Source organism: Protobothrops mucrosquamatus, unplaced genomic scaffold (assembly GCF_001527695.2).
Source record: "Protobothrops mucrosquamatus isolate PMUCROS unplaced genomic scaffold, P.Mucros_1.0 scaffold76, whole genome shotgun sequence".
NCBI lineage: Eukaryota > Metazoa > Chordata > Lepidosauria > Squamata > Viperidae > Protobothrops > Protobothrops mucrosquamatus.
In genome coordinates, this window is record NW_015386453.1 from 1,299,631 (window position 1) to 1,325,131 (window position 25,501).

At 41.6% G+C, this 25,501-nt stretch overlaps 1 protein-coding gene across 1 annotated transcript; it reads left to right on the forward strand.

Annotated features, from left to right (window-relative positions):
- Positions 1-1,383: 1,383 nt before the first annotated feature.
- On the forward strand, positions 1,384-6,599 carry NUDT16 (nudix hydrolase 16). Its single transcript, XM_015812216.1, has 4 exons — positions 1,384-1,389; positions 2,418-2,696; positions 5,063-5,335; positions 5,820-6,599. The coding sequence occupies exons 1-4, from the start codon at positions 1,384-1,386 to the stop codon at positions 6,003-6,005; spliced, it is 744 nt and encodes a 247-aa protein (XP_015667702.1). The 3' UTR covers positions 6,006-6,599.
- Positions 6,600-25,501: the final 18,902 nt, after the last annotated feature.

Consider the following 25,501-nt stretch of genomic DNA (forward strand, 5'->3'; position numbering starts at 1 on the left):
TTAAATCGGGCCAGAAAATTGGACACACAAAATAGAGAAGTACTCACCTGGAATATTCTGTTTGCATTAATTTTGGGAGTTGAAGCTAAGATGACGTCCAATTCATCAGTCACCAAAACATGCATTCAGTTTAGAAGAACTTGGAACAGAAAATGCAAATGTGCTGGGTTTTTTTTCTAAACAAAATAGCTACAGCAAACTTTAGTGCAATTAAATTGGAGCTAGAGTTGGGCCAGTCATATAGTATTCAGCACATGATGAGGGTACACCTTGTGTTCAGTGGTATCCAAATACCTGAATAACTGGTTCTCTGTGTGGATGCAGGCCTGGGCTTCCGAGGCCTAGAATGGACTTCCGGAAGTGACATCCACACACTTCCTGTGGGCGGTTCTAGCCCTGGGAGGCATCCTCCAGGCCTCTGAGGCCTAGAACGGACTTCCGGAAGCAGCGTGGGTTCAGCCGGTTCTTCGAACTCAACAAAATTTAGCTACCAGTTCTACCGAACCAGTGCAAACCAGCTGAATCCCACCACTGCTTGTGTTGCATTCTCACTACATACCAGTGACCCCACTGTTACCGATCCAAATACGTGTAATGACCCTGCTATTGTCGTTCCTTAATTGCTCACATCCTTTGTTACAACAGCTTTGGTGTATATAAAAGAGGGAAGAAAACAAAAATATTACAGCATTAAACTACTCAAGCATCAGTCCTGTTAGACACAAAACCAGCTGGGTGACCTTGAGCCAGTCACTCTCATTACCCTAGGAAGTAGGCAATGGCAAACACTTCTGAAATCTCACAAGTGAACTGCAGGGCACAGTTCCCCAATCTTTTCAGCTTTGTGGACGGGTGGGAGGGGATGGTTCTGTGCGAGTGGCGGGCAAGTGAGCATGCATGCAGCTCCATGCCCGCCGCTTGAGCAAATAGAATGCACATGCTTGTCTGTTCACGCAAGTGGGCATGCGCATGTGCTCACCTGCCACTTCTGTGGCCCAGTTCTGAATGGCTCAAGGCCCTGAGGTGGGCCACGACCCAGGGGTTGGGGACCCCTGCTCTAGGGGACATGTCCAGGCAGTCACCAGGAGTCAGGACTGATAAAGGCACCACCACCAAAAGAAAAAGGACCCCTGTCAGCGGAGGGAGGGGGCTACAGACAGGTTTTCTACACAACTTCACAATCTGGAGAGGAATACATGCTTGAGAAGGACCTTGGAGATTGGCTTCATCTTTGGAAGAGAGAGATGAAAATTTGAAAAAAGGAACAATGGTAAGCATTTATAGTAATTTAGAAAAGCAGCGATGTCATGAGTAAAGTGGATGAGAAAGAAATAGCTGGAATTGAACCCATCCATTCAAAATTCCCTTCAATCACTGCAATAGATGGAGGTAAGGCAGCACATAAAACATTTGTATCTTCTCACAACTCCAAATACTGTAGGTCATGGGAGCCCAGAGGCTGCAGGACAAGTGTGAAACAGATTCTGCCTATTGGATGTCCTGAATTCTATGAAATAAAAAAAGGAATGCTAGGTATGCTGCCTGAAGCTACTTGTCTAAAGAAACAAAGATGGCCGTGAAGAAAAGTCTTGATTGATAGCTGGTATAATCTTTTCTGGAGATCTGAACAAATTCTTTTTTATAATGTGTTGAAAATCCTTTATACAGGGAAGTTTTCATAGCTACCTACAGAATTCAGTGGTACTATTCAAATGTATTCCAACTAATTCCACTGAAATCTTATCTGATTATTCCTTAAAAATGCTAATTTGCAAGTATTCTTATTTTCAATGGTACATTTCCACATGAAATGTAAGGGTACATTTACTATTCAACTATTTGATAAATAATTCCAGGTTATTTTACCAAGACTAGAGGGATGTTTACAGATTAAACTAGTGTGGTTTCATCTGAATGGCTTGGACACACCTGGAAATCTAGTAATAATAGCTGCCTAAATTGCAGTTCAAGAGACCTATTTATTTTATATTCCTAACAGTGAAAACTCTGGAGCACAGAATAATCCTGGGTCTTTTATGGAGCATCTTGCTGAGCATGGGGATTCTTCAGAAGAAGGTCGAAATAGGCCTGGAATTGATAAAGAAAAGAAATATCCCTACTGATGTTAAGCAACAACATAACCCATAAACAATCCAACGTTGCTTAGTTATGTCTCTGCCTCAGATATTCAGGGTTGCGCTTCGGTTTTGCACCTTCAAGGCAAAATGGTGGATCACAGATAACCGAAAGAGAGAAATATTAAAACGGCGAGATTCTCCTTCCAGTGTGGCCACATCAAAGGTTGGCGTGACGCGCCCTCTTTTGACCAACAATGAAAAACGGACGGAAAGGCTACCGAACGTTCGGTAGCTCAACCTTCCTAGGATTCTTCCTTCTCAATATCTGATTGGCTGTAGGGAGAATTCGCTCTTAAGGTCTATCGGCAGCGGATTCGCTCGGGATCTTTTTCCCCCCTCTCTGACGCCGCAAGGTGGATCTTAAAAACAAGGCTGCGATTTCAAGGCTTACGGCCCAGGGCGCTGCAGCCGGGGGAGATGAGTGAACTTCGGGCTCTAACTAAGACTGAAGCGCTTAGCCTCGGGCCACCCGACTGGAAGCAGGCTTGTCATGCCCTTTTATATGCGCCCAACCCGGGCCGGCTTTTTGGCAAGATCCCGTTGCGTTTCGCAGTGTTGGTGAGAATTGATTTTAGCCAAAGTTGCGGGGGGGGGGGAACCTCCTGAATAGGGAAAGAAGGGGAGAACATATTACGTTTAAAACTTTAGGAATCGATGCTTACCTCTAATGAACTATTTGTTCCAGGCATAGATCCTTAAAAAAAAAAGTACTTGGTAAATTAGTGATAAAATCTGTTCCAGGTACGTGAATGCTTTGATGACGGATGCTTGATCTGAATACGTTGTGAGAAAATATAGAAAATATGGGATGGGATGGACATTTTTTAGTAGGATCTGTCACACACCTGGCATTGACAGTTGTGTTGCTAACAGATCTGGTTTGCAGGAATCCTAATGATTACAAGATGGCAGCAACCAGTTGAGATTTTCTACATTGCTTTGTTTCTATCTAGTGTTTGTTCTGATTTTTGTAGCTATAATACTGAGAAGAAGCTGGGTGGGATGACATCTTTACAAACTCTGAGCCTATGTCTTACCATGTCCAGCCCTACCTAGTCTATTCAGTTATATTAATTAGCATTTATATTATCTTTCCCAAAGTTTAGAACAGTGTTTCACAGACATTGCTTGGCTTTAATCATCTCCTCAGGAGTAAGGTAAAGTGAGGATACTTCCATGTTGCTAAGAGGAGGCAGATTAGAACCCCAGAGCCAGATGGACCTCTCAGAGTTTTCTAAATTGTGTGTTATACTTTAATGTGATTGAAAGTGAACATTGTCAAATATAGGGAATGTATGTTTTCATTCTGTAATTTATTTGTTATTTTTCAGTAAAATTAAGTTCAGTTTGGTTTTATCTTAATTTTGCCCAGTTCTTGGAGTACAGTCGCCAGTGTCCTTTTCAGTGGTCAAACATCTACTTGGTCAGAAAAAGGTTGCACACTCCTGACCAAGGAAGTTCCTGGCAAAAGTGGTGTTGTAGTGTAAGACTTCTGGCAGAGCCTATTCCATACCTTAATTTTTAGTTCAAGAAGAGTAGGGCAGTTTAGCAGTTTGGGGTTATGGAAAGAGGAGAACTATATTAGTCCATGGTAGTCAAAACTCAGAAGTCTGGTAGCACCTTTTCAAACTGAGACATTTTATTTAAAAAAACAGGAATAACACTTCAGAAGTGTGGACCTCTGGACCTATTGGGCATGTTTATTGTAGAATATTATCTTTTGTAAAGAGCTCACAATATTTGTACGTACTGTTATGGGAAGATACTTCTTTTATCCCTTTTTACAGTCGGTACAATAGTTCCAAAATCCTTAGAAATGTTTTGGAGATAAATATGCTAATTCAGCTTCAGAAATTGTGTGTGTGTGTGTGTGTGTATGCATAAATATATCTAATGCCAGCGACTATTTTTGATACAGGCATTTGGCTAGATCTGGTCACATCTGAATCTTGTATTCTGAAAATGTGGCTCTGGTGTTATGATCTGAAGTTGGGGATGCAACCTTCATGTTTTTACCCAGGAAAAGATGCAGAAGGTGTCTCTGGATAGAGAAGGAGTGAACAAATATGTCTGATAGTGCTTATTTGGAGGCCTCCCCTCCCCCAAGTAAGGAGGCTCTGTATTGATTGTGTGTTGAAACTGTCAATCAAAACAAGGCAAGGCTGGCTGCTTCCTCCATCTCCATATATTTTGGAGGGGGAATCTGAAGGAGGGAGTTTTGAAAGGTGGGGACAGAAGAATGGTCCTGCAAATTTCAGTCTTGAAAAAGAGTACTCATTTGTCTGAGTACTAAGTAGGAGGATAAAGAGAAGATGATTTATAAGCCACCTGTCTCGCAACAATTGTATTTGGGAGCCTATAGATATGTTGTAATAGTGTAAACCTGTTTATAACTTTAAATAGCCAGTTATTTAATACAACTCAATTCAATTCCTTATTTAAATTTTAACAAATCAATTGCCCTGCTCTGTCTTCTCCACATTCTGCCTCACTTCTTCAGAAATGCAACAAAAGAAATAGATGAGGAAAAACAAAAGTATTCCTAAACCAGGAAAGTATTTAATGATGGCAACGACAAATGGATCATATCATTTAGAGCGGGCATTCTTAACCCTGCATCCCTTTGAGAATTTGGTGAAATCTAAGAACCCCATCTCAGAAAAATGTATTTAAAGCAGTTAAAATTTATTCAGAGAATCAAGGAAAATAAAATTGGATTTCTTTTTTATTCAAGTTCAAAAAGTCCCAGAAATCACAAAGTTTTATAGTTCCCCCAGATGTAGGGAGATTTCATCTTATAAGATTACAAGAAAGTGAAAAGGATAGACTAGAGCTAAACCAAAGGGATTCCCATACCTGTAGATTAAGGGTAATTGCATAGAATATATGAACTCCCAGTCTGAATCTCTTCTCTTCTCTTCCAGATGCAGATGAGGTTTGATGGTCAGCTGGGATTTCCAGGAGGGTTTGTGGATCCTCAGGATATTTCCTTGGAAGAGGGACTAAATCGAGAACTGTGTGAAGAGTTGGGTCCTGGGGCTGCCTCCCTCCACCTGGCTGAGAAGGATTACTTGAGTTCCCAGGCTTCTGATCAGCCACAGAGAGTGGTGATGCATTTCTATGCCAAGCAGCTTAGCTTGGAAGAGCTCCGAGTGGTAGAGGAAGGGGCTATTCAGGCAAAAGACCATGGATTTGAGGTGCGTAAGGGACAAGGCAGGGGCAGCGGAAAATTTAAGAGAGATGTTGGGAGCCAGTGTAAAAACAATTGCTCCCAGACATTGGTGTGTTTTCTCTGGGCAAAGTTGGTAAATTGTCATATTTTTCTTGGCTTTAATAACTTTTTAGGGTTTTTTGCACAGTATTTTGGTGATTCTAATCAGGTCTATGCAGGAAGCTGAAGAGTATTCTGTAAGCCTACTCAGAACCTTTGCTAAGATTTTATCAAGTCCTTGTTCAAATGCCTGTGAACCTATTTTGGTAGGTGTTAACAGCTAAAACATTTAGAATAAAAAATGAAGTGGAAATTGAGCATCAGTATTAGACATCCAGCATTTGTAGCTTTGTGGTAAACCCACACATTGTGAAGTTGTGTGTGCCTTGAGTGAGGTGGTGACAGCAGAAAGAGGACAGGTTTCCCTAAGAGTTTATTTTAACCTGATTTTCTATCCTCTAATGGTTTAGGTGATGGGTCTCATCCGTGTTCCCCTCTATATTCTGCGTGATGGTGTTGGGGGCCTCCCGATGTTCCTCAGCAATACTTTTATTGGCAATGCCCGGGAGCAGCTCATTCATGCCTTGGGTACTCTCCAACTCATGCCAGCGGAACAACTTCAAAAGGCTATCAGGATCGCTCAAAAGAGACATTGAGCCTCGTTGACTCTGGCTTGCTGCCTTTTCATTCTGATGGATTTTGGGATGCAATCCCGAAAGAATTTTAGACTTTAGGAACAGGCAGCTTACAAGGAGAAGAAACTTAGATACGGTCCTTGCTCCAGTCTTCTACCCAGCCATCGTTGCTGATGCTGCTGAATAGCTTGGTGCAAAGGTTGGGAGCCTGAATGTGGAATCCAATGATCAGGTTGTTGTATATTTAACATAGGTTGATTGCGTCTCTCTTGCCTAGATGTAGGTAACAAGAATTGAAAGACTTTGGCTACTCTTATCTTCACGGAATGTATTTGTGATCCGCCTTCCTACATCCTGCTTGTAGGTGTAAGATTTCTTCCAAACAACACCCTTGCAAAAATGGCTCTGACCTACCTCATCTTCTGTTTTCCAACATTTACTTTAAATGTATATTGTTATTGAGAGCATTCTGAACTTCATGGAAGTTGCATTTACCTTCTCTGCAAAAGCCAACTGCATATATCTGTTGATTGATCGTGACTTCATTACTTCATTGTCAGATTTCCTTTATTTTTTGATCAGTGCTTAAAGAATGGTTATAACACTTTTGTATGACTCTTGACTCATACATGTTTTTATTAGCTCATAAGGAAATGGCAAGTCACTACAGGAAAACGGGTTTTCTGTCTCATTCCCCTTTTCCAATTCTAGGGATATACTATAAGTGTGGAAATTAGGAAAAGTACATGTGTGCTGTCATCCAAATTGTTGTACTGTCTATATTGTTACACAGGTAGCCCTTGAATTACGACCCAAAATTTCCATTGCTAAGCAAAACAGTTAAGTAAATTTTGCCCCATTTTGCAATCTTTCTTGCCACAGTTAAGTGAATCATTTCAGGTGTAAAGTTAGTAACACGGTTGTTAAGAGAATCTGGCTTTGCTTGTCAAAAGGTTGCAAAAGGTGATCAAATGACCTTGGGACACTGCAACTGTCATAAATACATGCCAGTTGTGAAGTGTCTGAATTTTGATCACGGGGATGCTGCAATGATCATAAGTGAAAAGCTTTCATAAGTCACTTTTTTCAGTGCCATTGTTACTTTGGTCACTAAATGAATGGCTGTAAACTGAGAACTGTCTGTATCCAGATTAGGAATGCAATTTATTGCTTGGAAACAGTGATACTGTGCAGATTTCAAGACATATGCATGAATGAGTGGGGGAGGGCCATTTGGTTATTCTGCTGAGTTCAGCATTGAAGTGGGAGTGATGTTTATACCCTGCAAGTACCATCTAATGGTTGGAACATGGACACCTGTTGCTTGGCTTTCAAAGTAGTCTTTAGACTAGAGGTCCCACTTCACACAGAATAGTATGAGATGCTTTGGGGTAAAACTGGGCTAGAGAGCTGAGGTGCTGTGGTGGTTAAAGCATTGGACTAGGAGCAAAGATAACCAGTTTCAGCCACTGGTGGTTTAGGGCCAGTTGCTCTCTCCCAGCTTGACCTATTTCACAAGATGGTTGGGAAAGCTGAGAGTAGAGAGTGCTGTTAATGTCACCAAAATACAGAATGAAAGATGGGACACAAGTCAAATAAATACAATTCAGAATGGCTAAATCTTAAAAGAACAAAAGGCAGTGGGTAAAGCAGAATATGGAGATGGTTGAAGCAATGATAATTTGCAAAGATATGGTGAGGAATAGTGAATGGTTTCAGCAGACATCAGATATAACTGTATCTCCTCTTAACTCATGCTTTTAATTTCTTTTGCTTACCATTTCTTAGTTCTTTTCTATGCTTTGCATATTATTACTGAACCCCAACAGGGAATAGTGTGATGCACAGTTATGCATGTATTTGGAGAAATCTTCAGACCAGGATAGGAGTATATGAGAGAAGATATTCTGTTGTTCAGAGGCCAGCACTTTTATCTGAGTGGAAAGAGTAAATGAAACAGAATTATTGATACTGAATGTTAGTACAGTATTGCATAGACGCTGTGACTTCTTTACAATTTATACAAGGTTTTTCTTTTAAAAAACCATAGGCTGGACAGCTTCAAAAAGTCTCATTCTCTTTGCAGTCATGTACATGTAATGAGTGTCTGTATAAATTAAATGAATGAATAAATCTTCAACTACCCCATTTGCAGACACAATCTTGATTATGAATCTGGGTTTCTCTTTTGCAACATGCAAGCTGCACCTCCAGTAGTCATGAAGTGGCTCTTTTCTACAATGGCTTCTGTCCTGTGCAAGCATGTCATATTAGATCATGCCATTAACCCATCTAATCCAGCCTTCTGTGCTACATGGTGGCCAGCTGGAGGCACTTGAGAGGCTCACAATCTTGAACTGGAGAGTGAAAGTCCCTTCCATTGTTGATTCCAACAACTAGTGTTGATGGATGATGGCTGTGGTTTAGGATTTGGTAAACAACCTTCAATATTAATAGTTATTGATTCTCCATGAACCTGTCCCCCTTTAGAACCATCCAAACTGACTGTCATTACCATAACTGCCGCCAGTGCATTCACTAGTTTCCTTGTGTAATAAAACCTTCAGCCAGTCTTCAACCTGTCTGCTTCTAGTTTCAGTGGATGACCTGACATTGTCAGACAAGGGGAAAAAACCTACTTCTTCCCCATATTATGCGTATCATGCATGATTTGTTGTCCTGTCTGTTTAACCTCCTTCATTCCAAGCTAAAATCTTAAGTTTTTCTTGAAGAAAAACTAGCTTTCTAATCATAACCTCTGTAATGTCATTTTTAAAGTGGGATAATCCAAAGTATCCATGTTATTCCCAAATATGGTTTCACCATAGAGCCATGTGACAGAGTTGTTATATCAGTAGTTCTAATTAATGCTGATTATTGCAGGCACAGAATTAGCCATTTTAGCAACTACAGATTAGAATAGCATTGAGCAACCTACCATGATGCCAAAGTCCCATCTCTAGCTTAGATCTCATCAGGGAATAAGTGAAGTTTGGAATGTTGGTATCTAAGTGCCTCATTTTAAAATTATTTCATCATTCCTTTTTACAAAGGAATCCTTTTTAAAAATATATTTTTCTTACATTGTGCTTCCGAGTGACTTCTCCCTGGTTGGTAGTTGTAATGGATAACTTATTTCATCATTTTGTTTTATAATATTTGTTAATATATGAGACTGAAATAAATATATAAGTATTTTATAATAAACACATCATTCCTAGACAGTTTCTGGACTAGCAAAACACTATGTAATAATCAAAGCTAAGCCTTGGGGAATCATCCTTTGAATGTTAATTTACATCTGTCTTCCATTTGAAATAGCCACTAGGCAAAATTTTACCAGATGCCTAAGTGGATAATTTATGTTGAATATAGAGTTGCTGCCTGCACGCTTTGATTCTGGATCCACAACGTCTGCAGCAACAAAACTCTGTTATTGCCGAAAATGAATAACTCCTCAACAGTCCTGACTGGAGTATTACTGAAAGGGGTCAGTTACTAAAACTCATTTTTTAATGAAATGAGTTCTTTTTGACCTGGTTACACTAGTTTTTATTTTGCTTTCCAGCTGGGGGTGGGGGGGTGGGCAGGTGGAACTAGCAGCTAATGATGGTTTTAAGTGCATTTCCCTGGTGTTTTGTTCAGTGACTGCATTTCACTTTCAAAATGTTTAATGCAACTTGTGTTGCAAGAACCAGTATGTGCAAATGGTGCCAGATTTCAGTAGGTAGTTTTTTTTTTAAACAAATTGTGTATTCTAGAAACATTTTTCTAGAAATAAAAGATTAGTATTTGAAGAGTTCCATTTGGTATTTATCAAATTTACATAATCACCCATAATTACTAAAAAAATAAATATATAAAACAAAACTAAAAAAGGAATATTAGGCAAAGGGATATTAATACTAATGTAGCTACTTAATAATATTTACAATCTAAATTTCCTCTGGATGCTTACAGCAGTGACTAAAATCCCCCCCCCACACACACTTTTAACCCACTGCAATCTTGTGAGATAGGTTAACTGTGAAATGACAGCTTTTTGATTAAGTGGGGATTTGATCCTGTATCTCCCCTATCCATATTAATGCACATCTCAAAATATGCATGCATTAATCACAATTGCAATAAGAACAGTGATGTGAAAAGGAAGAAAAGTTGTTTCCAACCTACTTTCTCTGTAGTTCTCCCACATTTCCAGTCCATAGGGGGGGAAAAAACTTGATTGGCCCTGGACAAAATAAGCCTGGTTATTTAGTGATAAACATTTAAGTATTTGGCACTTCTGGATGAAATATGATAGCAAGAAGTCTGTAAATGAGTCAGGAAAGTGGCCTCCTGATGAAGCGAGTTACTGTACAACTCACTGCATTCCACGTGCCACCTAGACTGCTGGGTATTCAGCAATGTTGAGCAGTGTTTCATTCCCATGCAGGCTGGAGAATTCTGGGAATTGAAGTCCCCACATCTTAAAGTTGCCAAAGTTGAGAAACACTGATCTGGATGGCCATGATTCCTCTGGTATACTGCAGTAGCTCTGCCTTCATTCTTTGTGATCAGTGTTCAAAGAAAGCTTCCATCCACTCTATCTGGAGCTTCAAGTGCCACTTTATGTTTTGAAGAAAGTCCTTATTTGTGTCATGATTATATGAACAGTTCCCCAGATATGGTGGAATCATTGGTTGAAGGAGAGGGGGCCCTCTAGGGGGAGTAAAGCGGTATCCCAGTTTGGAGTTGGTTTGGAGGAGGAAACATCTGAAGTAAAATCTGATGTTTTTCCAAGGGAAGGCAGACAGTCTGGTAAGATTTTTGTAATACAGGTGATCAGCAATACAATATCTACTTGGGCCTATTCAGGAGTGGTTCTGTTTGCTTGAGGCTGACACCAATTATTCTTAAGCAACTTTCCTTAATGGGCTTTGTGCCTGATGCCAAGGAAGAGAGACAAGAAATATTTTCTAGCCTAAAAAGTGAAACTCATTGCAAAGCATGACTTCTCTTCAACTTCCTCATTTTTCTCAAGCGTTGGCTGTGGTCTGCTTGCAATGTCTCTTAGTTCCTGAACTCAAGGCCTGATGTCGCAGTTCATCTGCAACACATCTTTCTCCTCTCCTTCCTGCTCCTCTGGTCCACTGAGGAGTGTGAAAAATAGGGCGCTCTGAATGGGCCTTCTGTCCATCTTTATATATCAAGAACTCCCCCCTGCCCCCCATGTTATTTAAGCATGTGGTTTTGCACGTAGAAGCCACATAATCCCAGCTTTGAAAGTGCTTGTTCAGCTTCCTCCAAGTGGGCGGGGTGTTTGCAGTGGACCAACACAGGGTGTAGAATTTAAAGCAAATCAGCTTTCCGTGCTGGGAAATCCCATTTTTGCACCAGAGGCACCAGCTTCAAGCTTATTCTTGCTAGCTATAGATGATCCTAACAGAAGAGATCAAGGGGTCATATTAGACAAGACAGGAAATGTGGAACATTTTACTGGCACAGCTCATTTTAATTTTCCTTTACATTCTTGATTTGAATCTGATTCAGACAAAGCTGTGTATTTCTTGTTCTTTTAATTAAAAAAAAAAATACTTGTTGATTGAAAAAAGGACCCTGCTTTTAAATGGGCAAGACAAGTTATGTTTTAACTATAATCTGCCTTACCTATTTGACCTTACAAATATGATTTAGTGACTGAGCTAAGTACATCTGAATCTTGTGTGAGTTAAAATAGTGCAAGAAGGCTCCAAGCACCAAACTCCACATATAATTAGCAATGGCCTGTGGATGCAGGTCTCCTGAGTGTTGACACCATATCACTTATACTTTGTTTTATGCCCTATTTTTTTGCATAGAGCCTTTAATGTAAAGATGACTTGTATCAAGATTGCATAAATAAAAGTTCTTTCTGGCTGGTCTGGTCTTGCTTATTCCATTGAGGCAGAATAGCATTTGAAAGAGAGAAGCTGCCTGTTTTAGACTAGGCCAGCTATTAACAATCTAAAGTTAGTTACTGGTTTTGCCATTATACTGTATATTAAATATAGCAGTGCTTCTCTTTACTGTATTTAGTTTATTACTTCTGTTTTCTATTTTGATCAGAACATGTATTTTGGTGAAGGCAGAAATATTTCTCAGTACAGTAATGTACTTTATGGTTTCATAAACAGGAACTCAGCCCCTGACTTTTTTTGTTTGTCCCATCTTCCATAGGAATAATGCAAAATATGCATATAATATGAAGAACAGGCAACCTTGGGGTCCATAGTGGCACACTTTTGGAATTAGGAGAGCCTCTCAATTATTTTCACAAAATGCTGGGGGAGAATGTCCTTCTTCCTGATGTGGTGCACATGACCAGTCACAAAAGACTGATATACCCCAAACTAACTTCCTGGCTCCCAGGTGCCGTCTGCCACCCTTGCACATATTGGCAAATTTCAAAAAGGCTGTAGCCATGATTCATCTTAACCAATCACCTTTGAGGCCCATGTGGGTCCCAGAGATGTTCTTAGAAATGAAAAGGAATTTGAGGCCTGGCATTCTGCCATTTCATTTATTTATAATTCAAGGAGCCTATCAAAAATTAGGTAGTGAGATTGCGGCATGGATGCCAAGATGATATTCTCAGGCATATGTTGGCCAAGAGCACAAGGATGCCCATTTCTGGCCTAATGATAATCTACTTTAGTTAAATACTTCTGCCTTCGGTTGGCTGAAGAAATTTTGTTGCCTGAGGCAAAAGGGATCATGCGCTTCCCATTCCCTTTATTTTCCAGGAAAGAAATTATCTTCCAGGAGAGAAAACAGTATCTTCCAATAATGAAATGGTTTCATTTAAAGGAGGGCAGACATAAAGAAACCTGATTTCCCGCTCCAGTCCCATTCACCACTCTGATCTATGCCACAAAGGTCCTCTGTGAAGGCGTTTCTGGAGATATTTAATCATTTATGCAGCTTGAATCAAAGGAGGGAGACTTGCAAGGTGGAAAAAAGAATCTTATTCTATTTTGACACTGGTTTTAAGGTGGTTTATTCCCCCTTCCCTGGGAGTGCAAAATTTAATCCAGTGCAATAACTTTGAGCCTCAATTTCATTGTAAGCTAAGATTTATATACTATGATTTATAGAGCAAGCCATAGGGGCCTGGTTCACAAATAGTGCTGAGACATAACAGATGGTTCTCATACCACGCTAAGCCAGAAATCAAATACCTACTCTTGGCATGATGCTCTAATTATTATAATTATATTTAAGGGCAGCAGTAGATATCCTAGATAGGTTTCTCACGCTTTTCCTGTTCCTCCTCCTGTTTGGTCAGTGCACTGATACAAGCACACCAGTTTTGCTCACTCTTGTATGTACAACCCTCTAAGCCTGTCCTCTTGCAACCATGAAGCATCAGTGATCTTCCACGGAACATGTGGTTTTATCCCAAGTTATAGCCCTCAGGGCCAACTCCATATGACTAATGTACTGTTGTTATTTCTTTGAAAAGGGGGAGACTCACGATGACCATCGTATTTGCTTGGAAATGGGCGATGCAGCAGGAGGAGGAGGAGGTGGTGTACTGTAGTTACTCCAACGCAATTCGCAGAGGAGGGTGCAATCTGGTGGTGCAACAGTCGCCGCTGGCGTTTCTTCGGTTGCTGTTGACTTCTGTGCAGTCCAAGCGCTGGAGAGAGTGACACAAAGCCTTTGGCTCCAGCCCTGGACTAGAGCGCCTGGCACCGGGGGGCTGATTGTGGCTGGCACGAAGAGGAGAGGAGGGGAAGCCGGAAGGCAGCGGGTTAATCCCGCCGCTCCAGCCCCAGCTTCTCCTGTGGGGAAGGGAACCAGAAGGGAAGGGGGCGGTGCCTCGCCCAGGAGCGCGGCACACCGCGCCGCATCTCCCGTGCGCATCTTGCAGGCGAGCGGTGGCGGCCCTGCTGCGCTCTGCCACAACCCGTCGAGATGAACGCGCCGGGGAAAGCGCGCCGCGAGCGAGGCAGCCTGGCCGAATACGAGAACCAAGTGAAAGGTGAGCTCGTGGTTGGGGGGCGGCGGCGAGGGCGCCCGGTGGGGGTCGCGGTGGGGCGGCTGCTGGAGTGGGTGGGGCTGCCCGAGCGGGAGACTCAGAACACGGGGACCGGAGGGCGAAGTGGGGAGCTGCCCAGTTGCCTGCAGCGGGCGAAAGGGGCGGGGCTGCGTATGAGGGGATAGGGGCGCACTGTCTGCACGGGTACCGGGGGGGGCGTGCTTCGGGAACGCCACTGCGCTATGGTAGCCAGGGAGTGGGGAGCGGGGGGGGGGGAGCGGCAGAAGCGGTCCTCCGGAGCTGGACATTTCCCTGCTTGTGCAGGTGGTAACTGCGGTGACAACGGCGTGGTGGCCCTCTCACTTCCCCTCTGCCTGTGAACTTGTAGGCCTGGGTGATCCAAGGCACCGTCTGCGGGAGCCAGGAGCCCCCTTTCCGCTGGGGTGACTGCCTTGTCAAGGATCATCCTCCTTGCGGGGATCCATTGCGGCTGCGTTTTTATTGCTGGCAGACGAATGCGTTGGCCCACCACCCCTCCCCGCCCCTGAAACCTAGAAAAATGTGACCCAGATTTTTCAACCCAGATAATATTATTGCTGGAGGTGGTAAAAAAAAACGAAGCGAAAGCTATGATACCGTTTTTTTAGGTTCCAGGAGCATGGACATGCTCTCACAGATAAAAGATGTGGGGTTATTGGTTCAGGACATCATGTGAGGCTCTAAATACGCCAGATTGACAGGAAAAGAAAAGATCCCTGGAGTCTTTGAGTCCCAGCAACCTCTCTCTGTAAAATATTCATTTCCACTTCCCATCCGAAGACACCCTTGTACAGCAAAGCTGTTGATTATAATGCAACATCCCCTCTTCAAGGTTCCGGTTGTTCAACTTCCTCTCTGTTGTGACTGATCAACCAGCAATAATTCTGCCTCTGCCCCATTCATCTGCAGCTTCTCTCCCTCCCCTCCCCTCCCCTCCCCAGTGCATGGCACCTTTCTGAACATGCCTTGGCTTGTTGTGTATAACAGAAGCTTCCACTGAATACCAGAGGGCTTTGATCCAGCAGTCTGGGTTCACAGTCTTTACTATAATTTAACCAATCAACACACAAAATCTTCTAAGGCATTTTAGTATTTGTGGAAGAAAGAAGAGTGGCCCCACTTGGGGACCCCCCTCATTGAGACAACTGAGTGTGTGCATGGGAGTATAAGCTCAGTTTCAATAAGGAGCAGCTGTACAAGAGGATAGTGCTCCATTTTAATGCAATTTGCGTAGGATATTATTCAGTGGATATTATGTTGTGAAGCAGACCTCTCTCTCTTATCGGTGGCAAAGCACCATTGATGGCATTGAAGCAGGGCTTTGGGGCAGACACCCAGGGTCCCACTGAACAGGGGGTTCCAGCAGGAGGTCCTCTAAATGCAACAGGGCTGACTTACGACACTTTGATTTGAATAAGTAATATATATTATGAATCAGGGGAACAGGCTATAAAACTGTACATCCATTAAGTTACCTTACTGTATCCCTGATTACTTGGCACATAACATACAGGTTTGCTTTATTGTTCGGATATCTCCGCCCGCTGCCAGGCTAAATTTTCTCTTCCAGAAGTCCTATTACCCTGCTCACTACAACAATACTCCTCCTAAACTTTACAAGATTGGATACACGCTAATAAAGGAGAAACAGAACACAAATATATTTAGACACAAATAAATTTATGCTTTCTTTCTTTTTCCTGGGTTCCTGCTAAAAGAAGCGAACAGCAATAACTGTGACAGGGATCTTGGAGTCCTAGTGGACAGTCACTTAAATATGAGCCAGCAATGTGCGGCAGTTGCCAAAAGAGCCAATACAATCCTAGGCTGCATTAACAGTGGGATAGAATCAAGATCACGTGAAGTATTAGTACCACTTTATAAAGCCTTAGTAAGACCACACTTGGAATACTGCATCCAGTTTTGGTCACCATAATATAAATAAGATGTTGAGACTCTGGAAATTGTGCAGAGAAGAGCAACAAAGATGATTAGGTGACTGGAGGCTAAAACGTATGAAGAACAGTTGCAGGAATTAAGTATGTCTAGTCTAATGAAAAGAAGGACTGGGGTGACATGATAGCAATGTTCCAATATTTGAGGGGCTGCCACAAAGAAGAAAGAGTCAACCTGTTTTCCAAAGCACTAGACGGCAAGACAAAAAACAATGGATGGAAACTAATCAAGGAGAAAAGCAACCTAGAACTTAGAGAAATTTCCTAATAGTGACAACAATTAAGTTGTGGATGCTCAGTCACCGGAAGCTTTTAAAAAAAGACTGGACAGCCATTTGTCTGAAATGGTATGGAGTTTCCTGCTTGAGCAGGGGGTTAGATTAGAAGATCTCCAATGTCCCTTCCAGTTCTGTTATCCTGATCTATTATTCTGCCCTGAAGCAGAAGGTGATTTACCTACTTCAGAAGCACTTCTGAAGATCAGTGTAGAAGCTTTTGTGTGTGGAAAATAGCCCCTGAGGAGGGTTTGGGGATGCTTTCACCATGGGGCTTAGTTCACTGGATTTTGCTGATATGCTGACTTCGGGGTTACAGATGGCATGTCCCTGAAACAGGAATAGCCAGTGTGGTAGTCATGGGTTCCAACATGCCGAAGAGCATCTTCATTGTGTTCCTTCAGGCTTACTTCCTCACTTGTCATTTTCGAAAGTTCTCTTAAATGGGAGGCTGGAGTGACAAAGCAAAATACTCTCATATCATATTTATCTCCAAGAATGGCATTCTTTACAAGTAAAAAAGTAGGTGTTTGCTGCCCACTGCTTTATTTGAAAATGTGACAACTTTGCTGTTCTTTTTTTTTTTTTTTTTAAGAGAAGCTGGGGTGGTAGAAAGGGCTTTACTAGTTTACATTCCTGGAAACTAGAGGCAGTGGCTGAATACAAGCTGACTTTTTCGATTTTAGATGTGCTGCTTTGGGTCTGGTTGTGTATCTTCTTCTCAGCCCTTTTAGAAAATGGACACAGCAATACAAATACATCCAGTGGCGCATTGAATGCAGACCATTTGAACCCAAGTAGTCTAGCTTTAGACCAGATGTCAGATAGATCCAAATGTAGAATACGCTGAGTTTTCCCATGAGGTAGAATGAGGTTGTTGTTTCAGGCCATTCATTCAATACTGTGTGGAAGGAAGCAGAAGGTTTATTTAATTTATTATTACAAAGGTACTTTTACTACCAGAGGGAGAAGCACTTGTGGAATGTTCTGCTTTAATAACTTCACCTCTGGGGGCTCTGTGCTTTCATTAAGGATAGAGGTCATATTTGCTGTTCTGCCTCTGGCAGTACTGTAAAATATTTGGGGCCTACAGCAAGTTAACTCGTTACTTTCAAGGTGAAGATGAAGCAAGCTAAGCTGCAATAGTAGGGCATACTGCCCCTTGAGTGTGCTGGAATACATCTCCAACAATTCCTAATAGAACATTGTTTGGCCATATTGACTGGGAGTTATGGGAGATGTAGTGCAACACATCTGGAAGGCACCAGGTTAGGAGATACTGGAAGGCGAGTCTTAGTGAACTGTAATTTGCCCTGAGGGACATGAGCTCTATATCCCAGATCAGCTGGAGAGCCAATAGGGGTAGCCTAATCTGTTTGAACCACCATAAAAATATGAAGGCAGGTATATCTTAATAAATAAGATCCTTGCAATTGCATCACTAAGGCATCCTTTTTTAAACAAATTACTTTCTAAAGAACAAGGCAGTTTACAAGAGAAGAATAATACAGTATTGTAAGTAGTCCTTGATTTACGACTGTTTAATGACAGTTCAAAGTTAATGATGGCTTCAGAAAAAGCGACTTACAACTGTTGCAAGATCCCTAGAGTCACATGATTGCATTTTGGGTACTTGGCAATTGGCTCACATTTGTAACCAGCTGCAACATCCTTCAGTCACTTGATCATAGTTTGTTGCCTTTTCTGCCAATTTCTGCCAAAAAACACTCCTTGGGGAAGCTGAGTTCCCATAACAACAACTGCAGTAAAAATTGTCATAAAATTGGCTCTGACTTGACTTAACAATCGTAATGACTTACAATGGAAATTCTAATCCCATTTGCAGTCATATATCGAGGACTGCCTGTAGCTGTGTTCGGGTGAAGATTTGAGCCATGTTATAGAACAAATTATTTGCAGGCTCTTGAATGCCTGATTCCTGTATTTGCTAGTGCAATTAATATAGATTATTTTCATTGTCTTCTCTGTGCCCCATTGGAATGGAGGAAATACTTCCTAGAGGGAACTCCGGGGGCTTTCTTATTTTGCCCTTCTTTCCCAGATCCTTGGCTTTGTGCCCTGTCCTGTTGCTGAATCAAGACCCTTGCATGGGGGTGGGGAATGGCCTGATGTCACTGCCTTCCTTTTTCTCTCTCCAGTCAACTAATTTTCCCTTCTCCCTGTTCCCAGCTGAGTTTTCTCTCCCCATTGAGTATATCTTCCGAGTTGTCAGTTCTGATTTTTCAGAGGCTTTTGTGCTGAGGGGTGGGGGAAGGGCTTTATCCATTTCTGTGTCTCTTCACTCTTCTGTCTTGTTTCTGTTGATAAAGCTGGTAGATAAAGCAGATGTGTCCACCCTGCCCCCCCTTCCATATTTGCTGGCTCCTTTCTTAATTCCCCCATCCCATTAAGCAATGGACTTCCAGCACCCTGGGATCTGACATGGATCATGGTTTTGAATTCTAGGCTGAGTGTTGGTGGAAGGAATTCATTTTTATTTTTAATTTTATTTTTTTTAAGTACATTCTTCTGCTTTACTAAAACCTGTTCAAGCTGAATCAGGGCACATTGAATGTTTTCTTCCTGGACACATATTATTCTCTTCTCGTTATTTTGGACTCTCGTATTTTTAATGCTGTATATCACACAGCAACCTTCCAAATTTCATGAATTTGAGTGAGATGGGTGACATTCAACCAATCAATATGTGCACATGTACCTTGTGATATGAAGAGCAGACGCAAGATACATTGCTCAGAAATGTAATTCCCTGATCACCTGATAATAACTAGCATCTAAGGCTGACTTGCAATTTCAGCAGGCATTGACGTCTCAATTTTCGTGTGTAATCTCACACTTTCAAAGGGTTGGAAGCTGAATTTTGCACTCAATACCACTGTCTGCATTGTTCCTACACACTTTTCTAGAATATTTGCGGCATATGACGATGTCTCTTGTAGGGCAACCCCCCCACGCTGCCTGCTGAATGATGCTTGTGTGTTTGTACAGTGCATTCAGAAAATATTCAGACCCCCTTCACTTTTGTCAATTTTGTTACGCTGCAGCCTGATTGTTGAAATTTATTTTTTCTCGTTAATCTACACTCAGTACCCCATAATGACAAAGCGAAAACAGAATTCTAGAAATGTCTGTAAATTTATTTTAAAAAACCTGAAATATCACATTGGCATAAGTATCCAGACCCTTTGCAACAACACTTGCAATTTAGCTCCGGTGCCCGCCTCCATTTCTCTTGATTGTTGCTGCCATGTTTCTACACCTTGATTGGAGTCAGCCTGTGGTAAATTAAATTGATTGGACATGATTTGGAAAGGCACACATTTCTCTATAGAAGGCCTCACAGCTGACAATGCATACTGTAACAGAGCAAAAGCCATGAGGTCAAAGGTATTATTGTAAGGCACAGATCTGGGGAAGGCTACAATAAAATTTCTGCTGCACAGAAATTTCCTGCAGAGCACAGTGGCCTCCATAGTTCTCAAATGGAAGACATTTGGCACAACCAGGACACTTCCAGGAGCTGGTCACCCAGTCAAACTGAGCAATTGGAGGAGAAGGGCCTTAGTAAGAGAAGTGACCAAGGACCCGATGGTCACTCTGAGCTCCAGATATCTTGTGGAGATGGGGCAGAGTTCCAGAAGGCCAACCATCACTGCAGTCCTCCAACGATCTGGGCTTTCTGGCAGAGTGGCTAGACAGAAGCCTCTCCTCAGTGCAAAACACTTGCAAGCCTGCTTGGAGTTTGCAAAAAAGTACCTGAAGGACTCTCAGACTGTGAGGAACAAGATTCTCTGGTCTGATGAAACCAAGATTGAAATGTTTCGCCTCCATTCTAAATGTTATGTCTGAAGGAAACCAGGCACTGCTCATCACCTGCCGAATACCATCCCAACAGTGAAGCATGGTGGTGGCAGCATCATGCTGTGGGGGTGTTTTTCAGCAGCAGGGACTGGGGGACTGGTCAGGGTTGAGGGAAAGCTAAATGGAGCAAAGTACAGGGATATCCTCATGAAAATCTGTTCCACAGCACTCAGGACCTCACATTGGCCAAAGGTTCACTTTCCAACATGACAACGATCCTAAGCACAGGAATGGCTTAGGGACAACTCTGTGAATGTCCTAGAGTAGCCCAGCCAGAGCCCTGACTTGAACCCTATTGAATATCTCTGGAGGGACCTGAAAATGGCTGTCCACTGACAGTCACCATCCAACCTGATTGAGCTTGAGAGGAATTGCAAGGAAGAATAGCAGAAAATTCCCCAATCCAGTGTGCAAACTTGTTGCATACCTAAAAAGACTCGAGACTGTAATTGCTGTCAAACGTGCTTCATCAAAGTACTGAGTGAAGAGTCTGAATACTTATGCTGATGTAATATCTCAGGTTTTAAAAAAATAAATTTACAGACATTTCTAAAATTCTGTTTCCACTTTGTCATTATGGGGTACTGAGTGTAGATTAATGAGAAAAAAATGAATTTCAACCACTGTAAAATCAGGCTGGAGCACAACAAAATTGACTAAAGTGAAGGGGGTCTGAATACCTTTTGAATGCACTATATGTTTTAGCCCTTTGCTCTGATGATGTTAACAGGTTGTTAACGAAAGCTCAGCAATTAATAAAAAAAGCCTTTTACCTTACATCCCAGAGTGCTTTATTATTATCTGATTGACTTTAAATGTCCATACCTGGGATTCCAATATTCAAAATTATCAAAGACTATATGTTGTATATAAGTCATACTTTGCAAGTGAAAAAAGGAAGTGTAGGTGTATGTTACACACATACACACACACACTCACACATGTATTTATATCTCTATCATCTATTATCTCTCTATCTTCTTTCTAGTCTCCCCCCCCTCGCCATCCATACCTACCTCGTGTTCCTTGTTGTTAATTGTTATGCTAGCTCTCCAGATGAATTGTTTACAAGCCTATTTCAGTATAAAGATACATGAAATCAGTGTGAGCTCCATTTAGCACTGTGCCACTGCATGCAACTTGGATTACATTCTCTGATGTTCATCAGCCAATAGAGTTGTCAAAGAGAACATGACAAGCTATGGGACTCTTAATGCGTCTCTCTGCATTTCTTTGCACCCCCAAAGAAATGGAAGATCTTTGAAATGGTTAAAGTACGTTTTCTAATATATGATGGTTGAGTATGTGCAGGGCATCTGAATACAAAACACCAATTTTTACATTAGTATGCTCATGCCATTGACAAACTATGAGCATGACATGAAAAGGGCACAGGCATTCTTTCCCCTTTTCAATTTATAGGAATGATTGTTCAGTAAGAATGGGCTTCCTTCTTGCATAGGTTTTGAAGCCATGGTTTCTCTTTATGTAGGTCTAGGCTACTTGTCATGATACTCAATTATATATTCATGCTTGCTGGAATCACTGAGAAGCAATGTTTAACATTCAGCATTGTTACGTAATTTAATAAGCACATATCCAATTTTGCTCCAAGGTGTGGCTTTTGGATAGCTTGATTGTAATAGTGTGATCTTCATGCAATTTGTGCCTCTCTGCATCAAATCCAACTTGATTTTGCTTTTGGTTTTACCTTGGTATACGTCATATTTTGTTTTTATAGCTGTCATTAAGTGAATTACTAGCCTTGATTTTTAGACTGTTACACAGGTTTATGGTTCTTACTTAACACTATTATACCAAATTGGGAGGGGGGTGCTGTAGATGGGAAGTAACATGCAGAAATGTGATAGTATTCTTTAAAACTTCTGTTTCCTAAGAAAGTTAGCTTATTGATAAATTATGAGAAACGGTCCTGGCATGAAATTAAGAGGGGCTGTAGTCCAACTTTTTCTAACCTTACAGTGGATATAAAAAGTTTACTCAATCCTGTTAAAATGCCAGGTTTAGTTTAATATAACACATATACTGTACAATTCAATTGAAAAACAAACTAAAATTGTTTTGGGAAAAGAATAACAATAAAAAATTTGTAATAATGTGTTTAAGTGTGCATGCCTTTTTATAAGTAGGGATGTGGCTGTGCCCAGAATTAACCAATCACATTCAAACTGATGTTAAATAGTAGTAGTGCACAATTAATTTGACTCTGATCAAGCCCATATAAAGTTCAGCTATTCTAGTAGGATTTTTCTGACATTTCCTCAGTTGACTCTTACAGCAAAAGCCCTGGTCTGCAAAGAGCTAACAATGCATGAAAGGCATCTCACACACCTCCAAAAACAGTATCCAAACTCTGTTGCTTTTCTTGGCAAATGAGAGGAATCAACTGGTATTAGCTGACCTCCAACAACAATCCTATGGTTAAAGAGAAATCATTTTGCATATAGAGAATATTGTGTTGGAAAAATTAATTAAAAATTAATTGCCTGTTGACCTGGATGGAAGAGATCATAGATCATGTGGTTAATTTGTGAACAGATATGTGTTGGTTGCATAAAACTAAAGACACTACTAGTTTATTAAATAGTAGTTGCATTGGTAATATTTACCGCTTTAGAACAAGAAGAATTCTTGATGACAAGAATTCATTGAACTGATATAAAATTAGTTTATTTCTTCATATTGGAAGCAGATGAAATGATCTTAAAACATCACGGATTTTAACTTAAAGGAAAGATTCCTAGATGTGTGTTGCAGTAAACAAAGGACAAATGGCATTTATTTTGAGAGCTTTATTTGTTGCTATGATGAGAAAAGGGAAGGCAACCAATTAAGTCTGTCATTTCAGCTTGGTTGATTGCAGGAAATTGGGGGCTTTTTTTTGCAAATAAATTGCTCATCATCATCTACAAGAAAAAAAGATTCATCATGTTAACTTTTATGTTTGGAATACTTTTAGCACATAATGTCATGAAGTAATTTACATGTTTCATTTAAGAGGTTTGTCTATGCTCTATGAGATTCTGATTATTATTTTTTTAGAAACATGTTGGTACCAGTAATAGATATAAAAATATGCTCTCCAAGATTTTGTCACTCTCAAAGACAAGAGACTTTCTTACCAGGACTCAATTCTGCAGTATCACACTCATATCACAGAGTAATCCAGGGAAGGGTTGCCTAACGAATAAGGATGAATATAAGGATGAATAGGCATTGCCCTAGGATACCAAAACCTAGGAGGCACCAATACCAGCCTGCCTTCCAAATCATTCTGAACATACAGATCTTCACATTGGTGGGAAGTGGTGCTATCAATTAATGTCAGCTAGGTACCACACGCCCTTGACGCAACACTGCCCTCCAGCAATCCTGCTGTCCAGATTAGTTACTCTTTTGCTAATGCCATTCCCAAGTTTGGCTTCCTGGGATGGGGAATCAAGACCTATTCAGGAAAAAAGAAATTTGACAAGCAACCATAGGAGGTTCAAGAAGAACTTAAAAAGAGAAAGCGTTTGCATACAAACATAAATACCAGTTGGGACAAAAGGGGCTAGAAATGGAAGATTAAGTCTAACCAGTGGGAAGAAAAGAAATATCCTCACTCACCTTTTGCGTGATCGGCTTAATAAACAGGAGGTAGGAAACTGACACAGCATGGCCAGGCTAAAGCCCAGGAACAGTTCACAAGTTACAGGTCCAGCATATGGCCTCGTACTAGGAAAGATGGAGAGAGGATTCTTCCCCAGGTAGCATAAATTAATATCCTGGGGTTTTGTATGGTGAAATAGTCCTTACCCTGTCTCTAACCTACCCTACAATTTAATGGACCCTTTGCCATGTGCTGCTTGACCTTAAATGCTGAGCAGTTCTTGGTTGCTGACTTAATTGCAATCTTTGCCTTAAAAAGTCTGGCTCTCAACTGCTCCCCACCTCAATTACTGCTTCACATCATAGACTGATAGTGGTATTTATGCCACCTTTGTACCATCATGTAAGCCAGTGGTTCTCAACCTTTTTAATGCTGCGACCCCCAACCGGTCGTAAGTCGAGGTCTAAACCGTTCATAAGTCGAGGACTAAACCGTTCGTAAGTCGAGGACTACCCAACTGGTCGTAAGTCGAGGACTTTCCCTGCCCGGGAGCGCCGCGCATGAGTGGTTCCGCCCCCTGCGCCGGCCGAGGTGTAGCTGGCAAGCGGCAGAGACGGAGCAGGCCGACCACCAGCTGGCCCAGCCCAAGGGAGGTAAGGCACCCGTCGGAAAAGGGGAAAAAATGGCGGACAGCCTTGCTTGGCGACCCCCGTGAAATGGTCGATCGACCCCAAATGGGGTCGCGACCCATAGGTTGAGAACCGCTGATGTAAGCAGAGAATAGAGGGATGCCCTACTTTCATCCTAATTCTTTTCCTACTCAAAATCCCATTCCTGAGGCAACTGAAGCCAGATCATACATGGTATTTGTATGAGTCAAGATTTCAGTCTGTCTCTCTCATGAAGCAACTAAGGGATAATCCCACTGTGGTATTTTGAATACAGAAGTTGCTTATCTCGTAGCACGTAAGGGGAGAGAAGCCTTCATAGTCCCATGAATTGCCAATGATGATGAAGAATCTAGGAATGTTCTGGTGGTGATTCTGTTGGTGATAAAAAAAGGCGTGAGATGGATTCCTTGCCTATGGAGATGCAGCTATGACTTTATGCTACCAGCAGCAGAATTTGGGCCTGAATATAGAGAAAAGTGCAAAGAAAAGAGGAAATGATGTGATCTGGGAGCTCAAACAGTCCTCATGTCTCAGCCTCACCATTCACTGGAAGTAGAGAAGACTGCCTTGATTGGGGTTGTTGTGAAAGAGTGTCGGTGCTATGGTAAAAGGACTCCTGAACATTGCCTGGTCTTTACCAGAAGTTAGCTCGTCTATCTGTTCTTTGCTCTATGTGTGGTCTGGCAGAACACAGTATAGTTCAGATAAAAGACCCAAAACAGTGGGGACCAGATGATACAGAAAGCTGTAAAAGCCATTTGTATTAGTTATACTACCTAATTGTGCCATTTTCAAATAGGTCGGAGGGGGAAACTGCAGAATCCAAGAAGTGGTGGAGTTCCCATCCATCCAGAGGAAACTTAGCAGCATTTCTAAAGCACTTTTTTTCTCTAGCAGGAACTGAGCCTATAGTTTGTTGCTCAGCTTGGCTTTGAAAGCCCCATAGATGCTTCCTTAGGGATCAAGTATGCTAATTTCTGGATTTGTTCTTTGCTTCCTTACTTGTGTGTTTGCTGTGTCCAGATACTTCTTGACTCCTGAAGGTAGCCAGAATTTGGTCTTGGACACCTGTGTTTGTAA